Source organism: Lissotriton vulgaris, chromosome 7 (genome assembly GCF_964263255.1).
Source record: "Lissotriton vulgaris chromosome 7, aLisVul1.2, whole genome shotgun sequence".
Classification (NCBI taxonomy): Eukaryota; Metazoa; Chordata; class Amphibia; order Caudata; family Salamandridae; genus Lissotriton; species Lissotriton vulgaris.
The window spans coordinates 4,257,972-4,274,451 of record NC_141695.1 but is presented as its reverse complement, the minus strand read 5'-3'; the positions used below and the strand labels follow the sequence as shown (position 1 = coordinate 4,274,451).

At 46.7% G+C, this 16,480-nt stretch overlaps 1 protein-coding gene across 1 annotated transcript in view; it reads left to right on the top strand.

Moving 5' to 3' along the window:
- Positions 1-16,480, top strand: part of LOC147700479 (putative cation-transporting ATPase 13A4) — a 941,662-nt gene that overhangs the window by 859,825 nt on the left and 65,357 nt on the right. Inside the window, exon 24 of the mRNA XM_086929645.1 lies at positions 2,681-2,777. Coding sequence (XP_086785771.1) covers positions 2,681-2,777 — 97 coding nt within the window. The remainder of the gene's footprint in view (positions 1-2,680; positions 2,778-16,480) is intronic.

The window sequence follows — 16,480 nt, the reverse complement described above, 5'->3', positions numbered from 1 at the left end:
CCTATAGACTTTGTACTTATGAGTAGCATGAAAACGGCTGGACGGATTCCATTCAAGTTTGGCAGGATTACACTACATGGTGTGCAGATGAACCTTTTGTGTTTTAGAGGTAGTTAGAGCAAGCATACTGTAAGTTATTAGGCATTTTATCTTAGTGATATCTGTAGTTGCTGTACTTTTTTCAAAATGTCATAGTATATTGCATGATTTCATTAAAGTACTGTGTTACATAGAATGACAAGTCAGTATGTGATTGGCAAATGACAGCCTTACAAACGTTAAAGCCTATTTTGGGACAACTTTTCCCCTGCGTCCTAGGGGCCTCTCTGTCTCCCGGGGCAGATTTTGGGTTGACACCTTCAATCTACACTCTGGAGCAGAATAATTTATGCACCTATTCCGGGGTGGGAGCCCCGCATGATGCTGAGTGCTGCCCCAAACCCTTTTCCTGCCCCAAAAGAGGTGTGTGGTGGGGCTCGCCCTGGCATCATGCCAGGCTCTCATCCAAGAATACGGGCATATGTATTTTGGTACCTATGGGAGTTGGATTGAGGGCGATTACCCAAAGTCTGTCCCGGGAACAGAAAGGGACACTGGTGTCACTCAGCGTTATCAGTCTTTCTGATCGCTGGGGGTTGATTGAGGGCACTGACTCTAAATCTTCCCGCAGGGGACAAAAAGGCCATTAGATTCTCGGGGGGAGAGGGAGGAGGGGCCAAAGTCTTGAAAATTAGAAAGGGGGGGCAGCTCGCCCATGCATTGGGCCTTGCCCGTAGTCCGGAATCGTCACAACAGGTTTTCTGAACATTTGGAAAAATTATGGGTAAACAGCCCTCCAGCCTCTTTTTTCCGAGGTACAGAAAATTGGCGTCTATGGGGACATTGTCCTCTTTCCGAGGGGGCGTATTGGAAGTAAAGACCTCCTATCTTCCACCCAGACTGTTGGGGTTAATTTGGGTTGAGAGCTCAGAACCATGTCTGAGCGGGCCACCCACACCCGGTTTACTGATTAAAAACATCTTGTGTCTAGTAGGCATCCGATCCTCTGTGGGGCATATTGGAAGGAAAGACCTCTCTGGACTGTCAGGATCACTTTGGTCCTTCTATAAGGTGTGGACGTCGCTCTCAGCTAGAAACTCTACATATTGGCATGAAGAAAGGATTCACCAGCCTGGTTTGCAGTGGTGTTAGAAGACCTGGACGGTCGGCAGTCATACTTCCACTTGACCTTTGCCCTAATTACAGTGGGATATTTACTTGTTGTCATTGTGGATGACGGGTACTCACGCTATCGGATATGGATATATACATTGCATGAAAATATATATTTAGGACACTCGACTACGGAGGCTACATATAAGAGCAATATAGAGATCGATAAACCTTGCATACTCATCAGACTCATACTGTATAAATGTACACCAATTTTCTAAAAGTAGGTTTATGTTTGATAATATTGCTCCACATAATGCGGATCAAGGGTGATGTCCTTGTAGTCGTTGCCGGACAGACGTGGAGCCGGCGTGGAGGTCGGGTAGGATGTGAGACTTCAGCATATTCCTCTGGGTCAAACTTTGGGCGCGTTTATAATTGATGCACGGACTGAAAGGTGCTCATATCACCATCTAGGTATAAATACGCGATATTCCTATTATTAAACTGCTCCATTGTAGATCACAGATCCGCACCTTACGGGAGATTGCATGTCCCTGCCAAGGAGGTGTAAAAAGTCACTTATTGAGAGGAATGAAGTCACTGCCCGACGTCCCACTGCACCCCATCTGAAACCCTGGAGTGCAGTTTTAATGTTGCATGGATCATGCCCGGGTATAAACAACTTTTAAATGTGGGGTGATATGTTCAATGGTTGTGAAAAAAGAAAAAACAATTGATTTGAATTTCATATTTACCATCTACTTGAAAGGAAGGTTTGGGTTTCCACAAAGATGAACACATGTATATAATGTGTGGTGTTCCTACACTACACTACATGTACATTTGTGTTATATTCCACCCTGAGGAAATTGTGGGGAACACCCTCAACAACGAAACACGTGTTAGCTTGTTGGACAAAAGAGAAAGACAATTAAAGACCAAGAAATGTGTCCTAACAATTGATTTGTTTTATTGGACTTAGTGTGTGCTCGGCCTATGTATTGTTATCCCTGATTTGAATGATACACCTGGCCTAAAAGTCTTTACTACTTTAAACTCCTTTAAACCTGAATGAGGTGACACCAGATGTATTATGTGGACAAGGGATATTGCAGTGTAGAGGTAAGAAGAAGTTGCCCAGTGTCTATAACAAACAATTGTGAACTGGTAAACAAAGCCCTTACAATTCTCAGTTAATCTCACAGCTGAGTAGTGTAACTACACTGTGGTGCTTTGTCCTAAATCTATGGTAGCAGATGTGCTGGGCAAAGACAGATCATTTATGGAAGTTTTCATTCATGCAGACAACAGATCATGAGTGGTTAGTAGTGGTTTTTCCACATTTATAGAGCATTCACACCCTTAGGTCCTGTAGGTGTCACTTATAGCCACAAAATGAATAAGCTGTGGACTGTGCTTGCTGTTCATATGTTGTTGTTGCTTTTGCAACTGGTTGTGAGGACAGACGCTTTGAAGTACTGTTTGATTGCCTAATTAACAAGTGTTTTTTGTGTTTTCTCACCAGGGAGGGGCGCTGTGCTCTTGTGACCTCCTTTGCGGTGGTTAAGTTTATATCCATGTACGCCACTGCAACCCTGATGACGCAGGTTCTACTCAGCTGGGTATGTTTTGAACTCACAGTGGCTTCTTATATGTTCCACATGAGACCAATCATTATTGGGGGAGGAATAACCCAGGGAAATGGAATGAGAAGTTTGATTGTTAATTTCCTTAAATCCTTGTGTTTGTGGAATATATGAAATATCATCAGATAGGAATCTGTGAAGAAACAGAATCTGTCAGTCTCCTTAAACTCCTGTTGTGTCCCCCTGGTATTACCTCATCGTTTGTTATTACCGGATAGAGAGGGTCGCCAGTGCACATACTCGGAACAGTTCAGATTACTGGAACTATGGCGCTTCCCTTACTGTGATACAAAAGGATGCTCTTTATTTGTATTTCATATTTTACTTTATTCTTATGGACGTCATGTGCTTTGCTCCAAGTTGGTAAATGAGAATGTTTGAAGATGGGTGGGGGTCACTTGAAGACAGATTGATGGACTATAATGGTTGGAGCCTGAGAAACACACTCAGATGGAGGTTTACACTCACTGCAGATTGTACTCGACCTACTTGTACTTGAAAGTCGTCTCTGCATCAGACATCCTGTTAGACTTGGCTGTCTCTAGTTGGCAGAGGTATACACTTCTGACAAATAGGGACTCACCTCCTCTAGTCAGGGCAAGGGGATGACACACTTAGATAACCCCTGCTCACCCCCTTGGTAGCTTGACAAAGCAGACAGGCTTATCTTAGAGGCAGTGCATTAAGCATTTATGACCACATACAGTAATAAAGTGAATACACTACAAATGGACACGAAACAGTAGTATTATAAAAATAAGGATGTTTATATAAGGCTTAGCACAAGACCAAATAACGACAAAAATATACCACAATCTTAATAAATACTATTGGAAGGAAAAAATAATAGTTCAAGTGTAGTTTCTTCTTAGCACAAAGTCTTTAGTAACAAAAGCAACTCTTATTTAAATCACAGTTCTTGGCAACAAGGTAACCCCCACAGGAGTCACACGATGTCGAAGCAAAGTTAATCCAAAGGTTCAGCGTCAACCGCGAGGAGCACTATGTCGAGCCCGGAGTCGAAACAGACCCCCACAACACAGTACCTTGGAAAACGAAGAAAACATGATCTACGGCGTCGAGGTGTCCCGGCGTTGAGTCTTCGGCGTCGATCGGGCCTCGGAGTCGGGGCGATCTGCAGCGGCGTTGACAGATGTCAGGCAGGAGCAGCGCTCACGAGGCAAAGCAGGATACGTTGTCGTCGATGTTGCAAGAGTGAGCAGCGCTCACGGCGTCAAGAGGGCTCGGTGTCGAGGCGTCGGTAGCGGCTTCGCTACTAGCGTCGTTCAGGCCCGGCAGCCGGTGGAGAAGATGTGGGACACAGGAGCTGCACTCACGATGTCGAGCTGGATTCAGCGGCATCCGTCGGCGTCAGGATTGCTGGATTTGTTCAGAGGTACTGGACTTTCAGGTTCCAGCAACAAGCACTTTCAGCAAATGATGACGTTCTTTAGCCCTGTGACTTCAACAGGAGGCTGGCACTTTTCCAGCCCTTGGATATTTCCTTGGCAAAGCTTGAGAGTACACACTCAGTTCCTCTCTCCTGGTTCCTTGGCAAAAATAAAGAAGTGACTGCAGGATTCCTCCCAGCAAACAGCACTCTGGCAGAAGGGGTAGGCAAGTCCTTGGATCAGCAGGCTTCTTGTCCTTGGTTCAGGTTTCCTTGTCAGAATTGATCTCAATTCTTTGGTTCAGGGGTCCTTCTCTTATACCCCTTTTCTGCTTTGATCCCTTTGTCGATGCAGGGGAATTCCCCTCATCCTGGGTTTGTTGTGGGTGTAGCCAGACAGAGGCACCTGGCCTATTCACTGTGCAGGGCAGGGTCCTCAGACGCCCAGCAGGAGGTGGAGCCAGTATTGTCACTGGCAGGAGCAGAGCCATCAGTCACCCGGCAGGAGGTGGAGCCAGAATTGTGTCAGGCAGGGAAGGCTATCAGGAGCTACTCTTCCCCTACTCTCAATGCAAATGCCTCACTCACCCCACACTGACTCATTCAGACCTCTGGAGCCACCCAGCTCCTGTCACACACACACCAAACCATCAGAGACTGGTAAATGGTCAGACAAGAAAATAGTCACTTTCTAAAAGAGCTATTTTCAAACCCAGAGTCCAAAAACCATCCAACCAAACTGATGCGTTATTAAACTCTGAGTTCAGGGATACCAAATTCGACATTGTACCATGCTCCCCGAGCCCGCTAGGATTATAGCTCTTAATAACCCTGGCAGCCCATGCTAACTTATGGAGAGCAGGTAGCCTTACAAAAGTGAAAAACGAATATGGCTGTAATTCACTATTAGGACATGCCACACACATCAGGGCATGTCCTACCTTATGCTTACAATGCACCCTGCCCTTGGGCCTACCATAGGGGTGACTAACATGAAGTTAAGGGAAGGTTTGGGGACTGGCAAGTAGGGGTACTTGCGCAGCCCATGTGACAGTACCAGACTGCACATAGGTCTAGCAATGGCAGACCTTAGACACATTTTACCAGGCCGCTCTTGTGGGTGGCACAATACGTGCTGCAAGCCCACTAGCAGCATTGGCATTTACAAGCCCTGGCACTCCTGGTGCACTATACTAGGGACTGGCAGTAAACCAAATAAGCCAAACATGGAATCCAATCAATATCAATTTAACATAGGGAGCACTTGCATTGTGGCACTGATCAGCAGTGGCACAGTGCCCAAAGCATTATTCCACAAAAACATCATAAACAGAGGAGGCAAACAGAAAAAATGGAGGAGAGACTCAGGTCAATGATGTCAGGTCTAACACGTGTCCCCTCCAGCTGAAATGTGGGGAGAACTACCCTTGACCTAGGGAGTCCTCATCACTAAGGCGGAAAAATCTGGACAGACCATCAGCATTGGCATGATCTGTACCAGGGCGGTGTTCCACCGTGAAGTCCATCCCCTGTAGGGAAATGGACCACCTCAACAGCTTTGGATTCTCACCCCTCATCTGCATCAACCATCTGAGGGGCCTGTGGTCTGTCTGAACCCGGAAGTGAGTCCCAAACAGGTAGGGTCTTAGCTTCTTCAGCGCCCAGACCACAGCAAACGCTTCTCGCTCTATCGCACTCCACCTCTGTTCCCTGGGAAGTAACCTCCTACTGATGAAGGCTACAGGTAAGTCTCAACCCTCTTCAATCACGTGAGCTAGAACAGCTCCCACGCCATGCTCTGAAGCGTCCATCTGGACAACAAATTCTTTAGAAAAGTCGGGTGCCTGGAGTATGGGTTCTGTGCACATTGCAGTTTTCAGGGTGTCAAGGGCCGTCTGACAGGCGTCAGTCCAGATCACAAGTCGAGGCTGCTTCCTGGAAGTCAGCGAAGTCAATGGGTGCACAGTGTTGCCATAATCCTTGACAAACCTCCTGTAATAACCCGTGAGTCCTAAGAAGGCTCTCACCTGAGTTTGGGTTTTGGGCGTAGCCCAAGCCAGGATAGTATCGATCTTGGGTTGCAGGGGGGCCACCTTGCCACTCCCTACTTGGTGCCCCAAGTACACCACTGAACCCTGCCCAATCTGGCACTTACTGGCTTTGATTGTGAGGCCTGCTCTGCGCAGGGCCAACAACACTTCCTGGAGGTGGCGCAAGTGTTCCTCCCAGCTGGCGCTGAACACTGCGATGTCGTCCAGGTAGGCGGCGCTGAAATCCTCCAGTCCAGCCAATACCTGGTTGACCAACCTCTGGAAGGTGGCAGGGGCATTCATCATCCCAAAGGGCATAACCCGGAACTGGTAGTGCCCATCCGGTGTGGAGAATGCTGACCTCTCTTTTGCCCCATCAGTAAAGGCGATCTGCCACTACCCAGACGTTAGATCAAACGTACTAAGGTACCGGGCAGCCCCCAACTGATCTATGAGCTCATCAGCTCTGGGGATGGGGTGCGCCTCAGTCTTGGTGACTGAATTGAGTCCTCGGTAATCCACACAGAACCGAAGTTCTGTTGAAGCACCAGGCGCCTCAGCCTTCGGGACCAAGACCACTGGGCTGGCCCAAGGACTGCTTGAGGACTCAACCACCCCTAAGGCAAACATTTTGGAGACCTCCTCCTTGATGTATGCTCTGACCTTGTCAGTCACTCTGTAGGCCTTGTGCTTCACAGGAGTGCTGTCCCCGGTGTCTACATCATGGACACACCACTGAGTGACACCAGAAATCAAGGAGAACAGATCAGGGAATTGTCCCTACAGTTGGCAACAATCTTGCTGCTGCTCAAGGGTCAGTGTGTCAGAGAGGACAACACCATCCACTGACCCATCTTGCTCTTTTGCATACAGGAGGTCAGGAAGAGGCTCACTCTCCTCCTCCAGTCCAGCATCTGTAGCTAGGAGCATGCCCACTTCGGACATTTCTAAGTGGGGCTTTAAACGGTTGACATGCAGGACCCGCAAGGGGTTCCTGAGAGACTTCAAGTCCACCATGTAGGTGACATCGCTCTTTTTCTCCACAACCTCAAATGGTCCAGACCACCGGTCCTTGAGCGCACAAGGTTCCACAGGGGACATGACCCAAACTTTCTGACCAGTTTGAAGCTCAACCAGAGTGGCATTCCGGTCGTACCACCGCTTCATTTCTTCCTGGCTGGCCTCCAGATGTGCCTAAGCAAGATCTCTGAAGTGCCTAATCTGGTTCCTAAAGGCCAGCATGTAACTGTATACATCCTGTGGAGGTTTCCTGGGAGATTGCTCCCAGCCTTCTTTGACCAGACTCAAAGGTCCTCTTACCGGGTGTTCATACAAAAGCTCAAAGGGGCTGAACCCTAGAGACTTCTGTGTCACCTCACGGTAAGGAAACAGCAGGCATGGCAAGAGGACGTCCCATTTACGCATCATTGGTTCTTCAAGACCCATGATCATGCCTTTGAGGGTCCGGTTGAATCTTTCAACCAGCCCATTACCTTGAGGGTGGTAAGGCGTGGTGAAATTGTAGATTAGCCCACACTCCTTCCACAGAGACTTCACATAATTGAAAATGAAGTTGGTGCCCCGGTCTGACACCACCTCTCTGGGGAACCCCATGTGGGAAAAAACACCCATCAGTGCCCGTCTCACCACGGGGGCCGTCACTGTTCTGAGAGGGATGGCTTCCGGGTACCCTGTGGCATGCTCCACCAAGCCCAGGATGAACCTGTTGCCCAGGGCTGTCTTGAGGTCCAGGGGCCCAACAATGTCAATCCCCACCCGGTCAAAGGGGGTACTGACGACGGCAAAAGGTTGGAGGGAAGCCTTCTGCTTCCTCCCACTTTTCCCACTTGCCTGGCAAGTTTGACAGGTTTTGCAATGGATATCTGTATCCCTTCTCATCTGAGGCCAATAAAAATGGGTGACAAGCCTGTCATAGGTCTTGTTTTGCCCCAGATGTCCAGCTAACGGAACGTCATGAGCCAAACCCAGTAGGAAGGCTCTGAAGCGCTGGGGTACCACCAGCACACGGGCTGACCCAGGTTCAGCAGCCTTAGGCTCGCTATACAGGAGGTCGTTCTCCCAGTAGACCAAATGTGATCCTGACTGATCACCTGTTGTTTGGGAAGAGGCCAGCTGCCTCATACCCACAAGAGAAGGGAACACTTTCTGTTCTGCACAAAATTCTTCCCTGGAGGGACCACCATCCTGCTGCCAGTGGGGCAGCTCGGGCAGGTCTCCCAGTTCAGCAACTTGTTCCCCTGTTGAGGTTCCGTGACGTTTCGAACCCGTGTTTTCGACATCGTCGTAAACCTATAATTTCGGTACCAGTGAACCGTAAATGATCCATATAGTATATCCTAGTGTTTTTGCTATGCTACGAGCAAGAGCACTCCTGTTATGAGCACATTTCCGGTACACCGATGGCATCCATTTTAGATTATGGCATCCATCTTGTTTTCTTGCCCTCACATAGTCAATGAACAAACAGTGACCTCTGATCAATTCATTTCACTCAAAGGACACGTAAGCTTTAGCCGGCGATTCACCTTGTTGATGACACGTACACCTTAAGTCAGAACGCTGTGGCCGCATGACTCGGCAGAAGCTGCCTCCTCTGCCTGAGGCCAGTCCTGCTATACTGGTTCTTGTGTTCGTTGGCCTGATCATGATTAGGCGGCCGAAGTCGGTAGCCTTGCCCATTTACGACCCACAAACATTTCTTATCCTGTTTTTTTATCTTCTACACCTGGCTCTGCTCCTTTCCTTCTGGGCCTTTATTAGGGGGAGGTAACGAAATTTACGATGAGGCGGTCCGGCTCCTGAATGAGAAGATGACATGGGATTATGATCGAATAGTGGGAACCCCTCATTCGTAATGTTTAACATCAGAAATTTGTTGACGATTCCTGTTTGACGCCAAATATTTATTGTTTAGGATACAAAGTTTAAGAAATGTACTAGCATGTGAAGAATGTCGCCTACAGCTAAAAAACTTGTATTTAAGGAGCAACTCACTTAGTGCAAATCGAACAGGCTCCTAGAATCTGCCCGTGTGTAGTTTCTGTGACTTCTGTATCCCTACAGTAATAAACCTTTGGTCTTTGACGCCACCATCGAGAAGCCCGTGTTTCTGTTTATTTGTGCACCGAGACAGGTAGAACTCAGGGGTCTTCGGGTGTTGTCCCTGACACCTCTGGACCTTAATTAAGTCCAGAACTCCAATTGGCGCCCAACGTGGGGCGACGTCATTCGGTACCGGTCCAAAAGCCTGAAGATTTCGAGAAGCTTCGTGTGAAGATTCCAGAAGGAGGCGCCCCACTTGATCGATCCCGGTATATCGCAAAAGTGGCCCGACTTTCTCTTCCACGAGGGTTCCCGTTCAGACGGCTGCAGAGGTCCGCTGCCTTGACTGTCGCCCTGTCTTGGACCCGAGGTGCAGACCTTAGTACGGCGAGACGTTGACGGGTTTCTCCTTGGTGACGTCTTCAGTGCCTCAGTTAAGTATTAAGTTGTTGCTAGTTGTTTTTGGTTATTTCATAAGGATTTATCAATTGGTTGCTCCTGTTCGGATAATCCTTTCAGTTCTCTGATTTGATTTGGTTTTGTAGATTATCACTGGTTGTTCTCGTTACGATAATCTTTGGTTTGGTTTGGGTATCGATACATTTGTTCATTTGGTAGGCCTAAGTTCTAAGTTCGATTGCGCATCTTTGTTTGTGTTTGTTCTGTGTTCCGGTTTGTAAAATGGTAAGCCGGAAAAACTGTATGTTTTCATGTTTTGGTTGCAACAGGGATTCCCGGTTGGAGGACTCATGTCCGGTTCCTCCGATTGGAACTCCTATTTATGAACTATACTGCAAGCATGGTGTGGGTCCTATATCTTATAATGAGGTGTGGGTTCGTTACACGAAAAAGGATGGTGTCCTTAGTTGGCCACTACATGGTAGTTTTGAACCCGAAATCCTTGATAATTTAGAAATAAAACTGTTTAAGAAGAAAGTCCGGCCGGCAATGTTTGATTCTTTCCGTTTTTGGCGAAAAGAATCTAAACAAAGAGAGATTAAAAAATTGAAGAAAGAGCAAAAAGAGCGAGAGTTGACCTTAATACAGTCTGCTAAGCAGCTGCAACTCAATGAAACTGAGAAAGCGATAGAGATAGCTGATAGAGAACATAATTTGGCGATTGACAAGTGCTACCCTGCCTTGCCATCGAGTACTGTTAAGCCAGTAGAGGACCCTGAAAAGGATCCCCTGTTGTCTTACTTGTTGAGGTCACCTCCACCGTATGCACAGGGTGCTACGGCTCCACCTTTGCCAAATGTTTTGTTGCCGGCTGCTGTCCAGCCTGGGATACCTGCTCCTGTTCCCTTGAATCTAGCTCCTGCACTCCCTGTGGTTAACAATATTCCTCCGGCACCCCCTCTTTCAGGGTTGCCCGCTCCTCTGCCTATGCCTGCTCCGCTTATACCTGTTGTTTCGCAAGTCACTTTGCCTGCTACCCCTACTCTTGCTGTTTCATCTTTTCCAACTACTACTCTACTCAAAACTTCTGCAAGCTATATGACTCCGCTTTCTGTTCGTCGGAGAATCACTGAATCTGTCACTAATATTCTATCTCCTTTTTACAAAACTCTAATTAATACTCCTGCCTCTGAATCTACTTAGAGACGTAGTCAGCTTCCTAGTACTGAAGAACGAGGAATATTTGATTCCACAGCCCTTAGATGGATTTCGAAAGTTGGAAGGTATACTGAATGAGATGTATTGGAAACATTTATGCAATGGAATGAACCAACACAGCGCTATGTGTTCGATGTAATGTGTTCCCCCTTTGCGTGAGGATTGGGAGGGGGACGACTCTGAATCAGTTCCGGATGAATTAATTCATGTTCAACAAAAATTTGCTGCAGGTATGATAGTAGGTCAGGATGTAAAAGAAGCGATGGAACTGATCTTAAGCTATAGGTTTGATCCTTCTCTCCGCTCACCAAGGGACCTAGAGAAACGTAGCGCAAAACAAGGTCGTCAATATCCGATGAGGGAGGTTCCGCCAATATGGCGCAAAGCCATTCAAGCTGATGTGGCCAGGGGTATTGCAGCCGCTCCAGCACAGTTCCAGAGAGTGTGGATACACATTTCGTGGAAACGAGCTGAAGTGCTAGCAGTAAAACAAGCTTTGCCAGACCCGCGTAAGAATCCAGCCGGGTATTATAAAGAGCTGACTCAGACGGTTTAAGCTTGCGTAATGAATTTAGCAGACATCGACATGCTATTTGACAATGTAGTGCCGCAACCTATTTGGGCTAAAATTCGTAATGAAAATCATCCAGTTGCCCTTGGTGGTGATTGGCCAGCTATCATAGCGGCAGATGGCCAACAGATTGGTGGTTCTAAACCCGAACCTCTAATTGCTAATTTACCTGGTAGGATAATTGATTTAATGAAAACTTTGATGCCAGCTTTGCGCGTAAATTGGGACAAATTGTCCGCATGCAAGCAGAAGAAAGACGAAAGCGTATCCGACTTCTTCACTAGATTTGAAGAAACTTTTGTAGATCATAGTGGTCAGGATATGAGCACAGAGGGAGGCCAGAGATTATTTGTTGATAAATTTGTGCACAATTTATTACCAGAGCTTAGTAATAAATTAAAAGATTCTGAAAGTGCGTGGGCTGTCTCTACGACTGCGCAAATACTTGCAACTGCTCAGTACTATGAAAATAGGGATAAAGAAGAGAAAGAAAAATCAGAAAAGAAAACTAAAGATTTAAAAACTAAAGTCCTTTTGCAACAAGCATATCCACCTCGCACGAATCAGACAAACTCACAGCAAGGGCCATATCAGAGGGCCGATTACGGTTCCCAAAGACCGCAGTACCAATGGAATCAGTGTGCTTACTGCAAAAAGGAAGGTCATTATAAGAATGAGTGTCCAGTCCTAGCACAAAATGCACAAAATAATGGTGTTCCAGCTCAGAGAGGTCATGGTGGTTTTACGCAAACTTCTAGAGGCCGAGGACGAGGTACTATGCCTCCACAGACTAATGATCGTCCTTCTAATTACTTCGATCAGCAAAACGGACAATCTGTACAGCCTGGTAGATCTCAACAGTACTATGTTGAAGACTACTGTGAGGTTAGCGAGGAAATTCAACAAAATGAATACTAGGACAGCCATGGACAAAAAGAGGGAGTAGTATCAGTTCCAGTAGATCAGAGTGGGCCCTATGTCGCAGTAGCTGCATCAGGTGTGGTCGAACCGTTTCTGTTGGATACTGGTGCAGCAAAAAGTTCTATCATGCATGCGAAACTCCCTGGCGCACCTTTGTCCGGCTTAACAAACGTTTCAGTAGGTTTTTCAGGCGTCGCTGTTCACAACCCTGTTTCTGGTCCTTTGTCTATTTCTGTTGGGCCTCATCAATTAAAAGCACCCCTTATTTTGACGACCGGTTGCAATGAAAATCTGCTTGGTTTAGACCTGTTAAAACGCCTGTATGCGACACTGTACTGTTCTCCGTCAGGAGTACAGCTTACGTTGGGTAGGAGAGTCATCTCCCCGATGTACTTGTCAATGGATGCGCTCCCACTGGAGCTGCGTTCTCTCCCTGATACTCTTTGGGCGACTGGTCCTAACGATGTAGGTCTTTTGGAAATTCCTCCTTATGTAGTAAGTTTGAAATCAAATGTCAAATTCCCACGATTCCCACAATATAGGATCTCTAGTGAAGGCGAACGTGCACTTTTATTGATAGTGCAAGATTTGATCCAGAAAGACGTAATAGAAGAAACTAGAGGAAATGTCTGTAACAGTCCTGTCTTGCCGATTCTAAAAAGCACTGATCCTTCAAAACCTCCAGTCTACAGATTTGTAATAGACCTTAGAGAGGTTAACAAAATTGTGATTCCGCAGTTTCCTGTGGTTCCAGACATTACTGCATTGTTGACGCTGATTCCTGCTACAGCCACATGGTTTTCAGTGATCGACTTGAAAAATGCCTTTTTCAGCATTCCGATAGCCGAGGAAAGCAGAGATATTTTCGGCTTCTCTCTAGGAGGTCGAAGTTTCAGGTTTAAACGTGCTCCACAAGGCTATTGTGAAAGCCCATCCATTTACAGTCAGACATTAAAAAGTCAGTTAGATTCTTTTGTACTTCCTCCTGGTTCTGCTTTGGTGCAATATGTGGATGACCTTCTAGTGGCTGCTGATGACAAGGAAAATTGCAAAACAGCTACAATTTCCCTACTGCATCATTTGTCTGATTTACATCACATGGTGTCACCTTCCAAACTGCAATATTGTTGCCAAGAAGTGACCTACTTAGGTCATCTCTTGTCAAAGGAGGGAAGAAGGTTGACCCCGGAGAGAATAAAAGCAATTACGCAGATGAATGTTCCTAGCACACAGAGAGAAGTGCGCGCGTTTTTAGGAATTACTTCATACTGCAGGCAATGGATCCCAAATTTTTCTCTCTTAGCAAAACCATTGGTGGCCCTGACTGGAAAAGGTGTTCCGAGTCCGGTGCCATGGTCTGCCGAATGTCAGCAGAGTTTCTCTGAATTACGAAATGCTCTGTGTTCAGCTCCGGTGTTGGGTACACCTGACTACAGTAAGCCATTTACACTCTATGTTCACGAGAGAGAAGGTTGTGCATTGAGTGTCTTGACGCAACGATTTGGTGATAAACAACGTCCTTGTGCGTATTTTTCATCAACATTAGACCCGGTAGCCAGAGCGTTGCCAAGTTGCTTAAGAGCTACAGCAGCAGCTGCAGTGTCCATTCGACAATCTGCTGGTTTGGTCATGAACAACATGCTGGTGGTCATGGTTCCACATGCTGTGGATACACTCATGAACCGAATGAAAACTCACCACCTCACCAGTGCTAGATTATCAGGCTATGAGCTGACACTGCTAGCGAGTCATATTCAGATTAAAAGGTGCAATGTATTGAATCCAGCAACACTGTTGCCGACTAGCCAGGAGTCGAGTGATTCTGAACCTCATGACTGTTGTTTTAGAACCGAGGAGGAGACAAAAGGACGGATTGATCTTAAGGACACTCCTTTACCAGATCCAGATGGCACGTTATATGTTGACGGGTCTTGTTTTAAATTGGAGAATGGTGATGTGACAGCTGCCTACGCAGTAACAACTTTGAGTACGATTGTGGAGACTGCAAGAGTGAGTCAGAATTCTGCCCAAGCTGCAGAATTAATTGCATTGACTAGAGCGTGTGTCTTAGCAAAGGGAAAGAGAGTGAATGTGTTCACAGATAGTCAGTATGCGTTCGGTGTAGCGCATAGTTTTGGTCGACTGTGGAAGGAAAGAGGTTTTATTACGTCCCATGGGACTAAGATCCAGCATGGTCAGCTAGTCAATGACTTGTTGGAATCTCTAACCTTACCGACTGAAGTTGCGATTGTGAAGTGCAGTGCTCATCGAGCGGTTACGGATGATGTTGGTCGTGGAAATGCTTTTGCTGATGAGATAGCTAAACAGACAGCTAGGAATATGATGAGTGGGATGTATGTTGCAACGTCTGCGAGATGGGTTGCTGAATCGGGAATGTGTGAGGACACAGTGGAAAGTGTGAAAGCAATTCAGGAAGAAGCGGCTGAAGATGAAAAGATTGCATGGAAAGAGAAGACGGGTAAATTGGACTCGAGTGGATGTTGGATTGACTTGTCGGAGCATCAGCGTTGGATGTTGCCTGATGCGTATGTGCTTGCGGTGGTAACGATGGCGCACTGAGCAGCACACATCAGTTCTAAAGGGATTTGTAAGATGTTGGCCCCAGTCTGGAAGAATGATGGAATCAGTAAGTGTGCAGAAAGAGTGGTGAGAAACTGTATGATATGCCTGATGTATAATCCTGGTAAGGGAACCCCCACACCCGCTGGACACTTCGCTCCTCCTTCTTGACCCTTTGAAGTGATTCAGTTGGATTTCATCCACATGGACTGATGTAATAACCTTAAATATGTCCTAGTGGTAGTCTGTGCTTTTTCGAGATGGATTGAAGCATATCCGCTAAAAGATAACACTGCCTTGTCCACTGCTAAAATCCTCCTAAAGGAATACTTTCCCAGATATGGTATGCCTCGGATTGTATGGTCAGATAACAGAAGTGAGTTCGTAGGGAAAGTTATGCAGAGTGTGTGTGCAGGCTTGGGGATCAAGCAAAAATTTCACAGTGCGAACCACCCTCAGTCAGCAGGTTTAGTTGAAGGATACAATGGTACCCTTAAACTGAAACTCGCTAAGATCCAAGCCTCCACGGGTTTGTCCTGGCCAGATGCACTACCGCTGGCCTTGTTATCTACTAGAGCGACTGTGCACTCTCGAGTAGGGCTTAGCCCATATGAGATTGTGTTCGGTCGCCCTGCAAATGTCTGGGGGTACCGAGACCTCGAGAATTTAAGTAGCTAGAGTACCCAATGTTAATTGATTACCTTTTTGACTTGACTGCTAAATTGAGTCTCATTCACCAACAGGTTTTGGATGCATTGCCAAAGCCTCCGGAAAGTCCAGGTCACCAGCTGAAACGCGGCTACATCGTCATCAGAAACTTCAGACGGACCAGGAATCTCCAACCGAAGTTTGTGGGCCCCTTCCAAGTGCTCCTGGCGACGAGGACTGCTGTACGTGTGGCTGGCCGGAAAAATTGGTTCACGCTACTCATACTAAGCGGGTACCCCTTCCACTCCCTTATGACAACTGGTTAGACAAGGAATTGGTGCCTCTGATACAGAACCTGTTCCTAGATATGTTCCTTTCAGTGATGCAGAACTGACTACTGATTCACCGAACTCTGGTTCCCCCTCTGAAGCTGCTTCTTTGTTCACTGACCAGAACACTGCATCGAATGAACATTTGTCATCTGCGAATTCGAACATTGTTGCCCCTGCTGGAAACAGACTATTCTCGGATCAAACAACGCCAGGAAAACTGAGATACAACCTGCGTTCTCATTCTAAGGACAAATAAAGCAGGAGACTGCATATTTTTCATATTTGATACATTACATTGCCTCCAGCCAGGAAGTTTGCTGATTATTTTGTATTTCCCTGTGTATTTCTGTTATTTCTATTACCTTGCCGTCTGGGTCGCCGTAGGGTCGTGGCTTTGTGCCTAGTTGAATCTGCGGGGGCCAGACACAAGGTCGGTCTTTCTGTTAGTTCTGGGAACTCCCAGGGCTGATAGAGGCATTTTCAACTACGTACATATCATCAGTGGTCGCGAGCGGTTGTAGAAGATG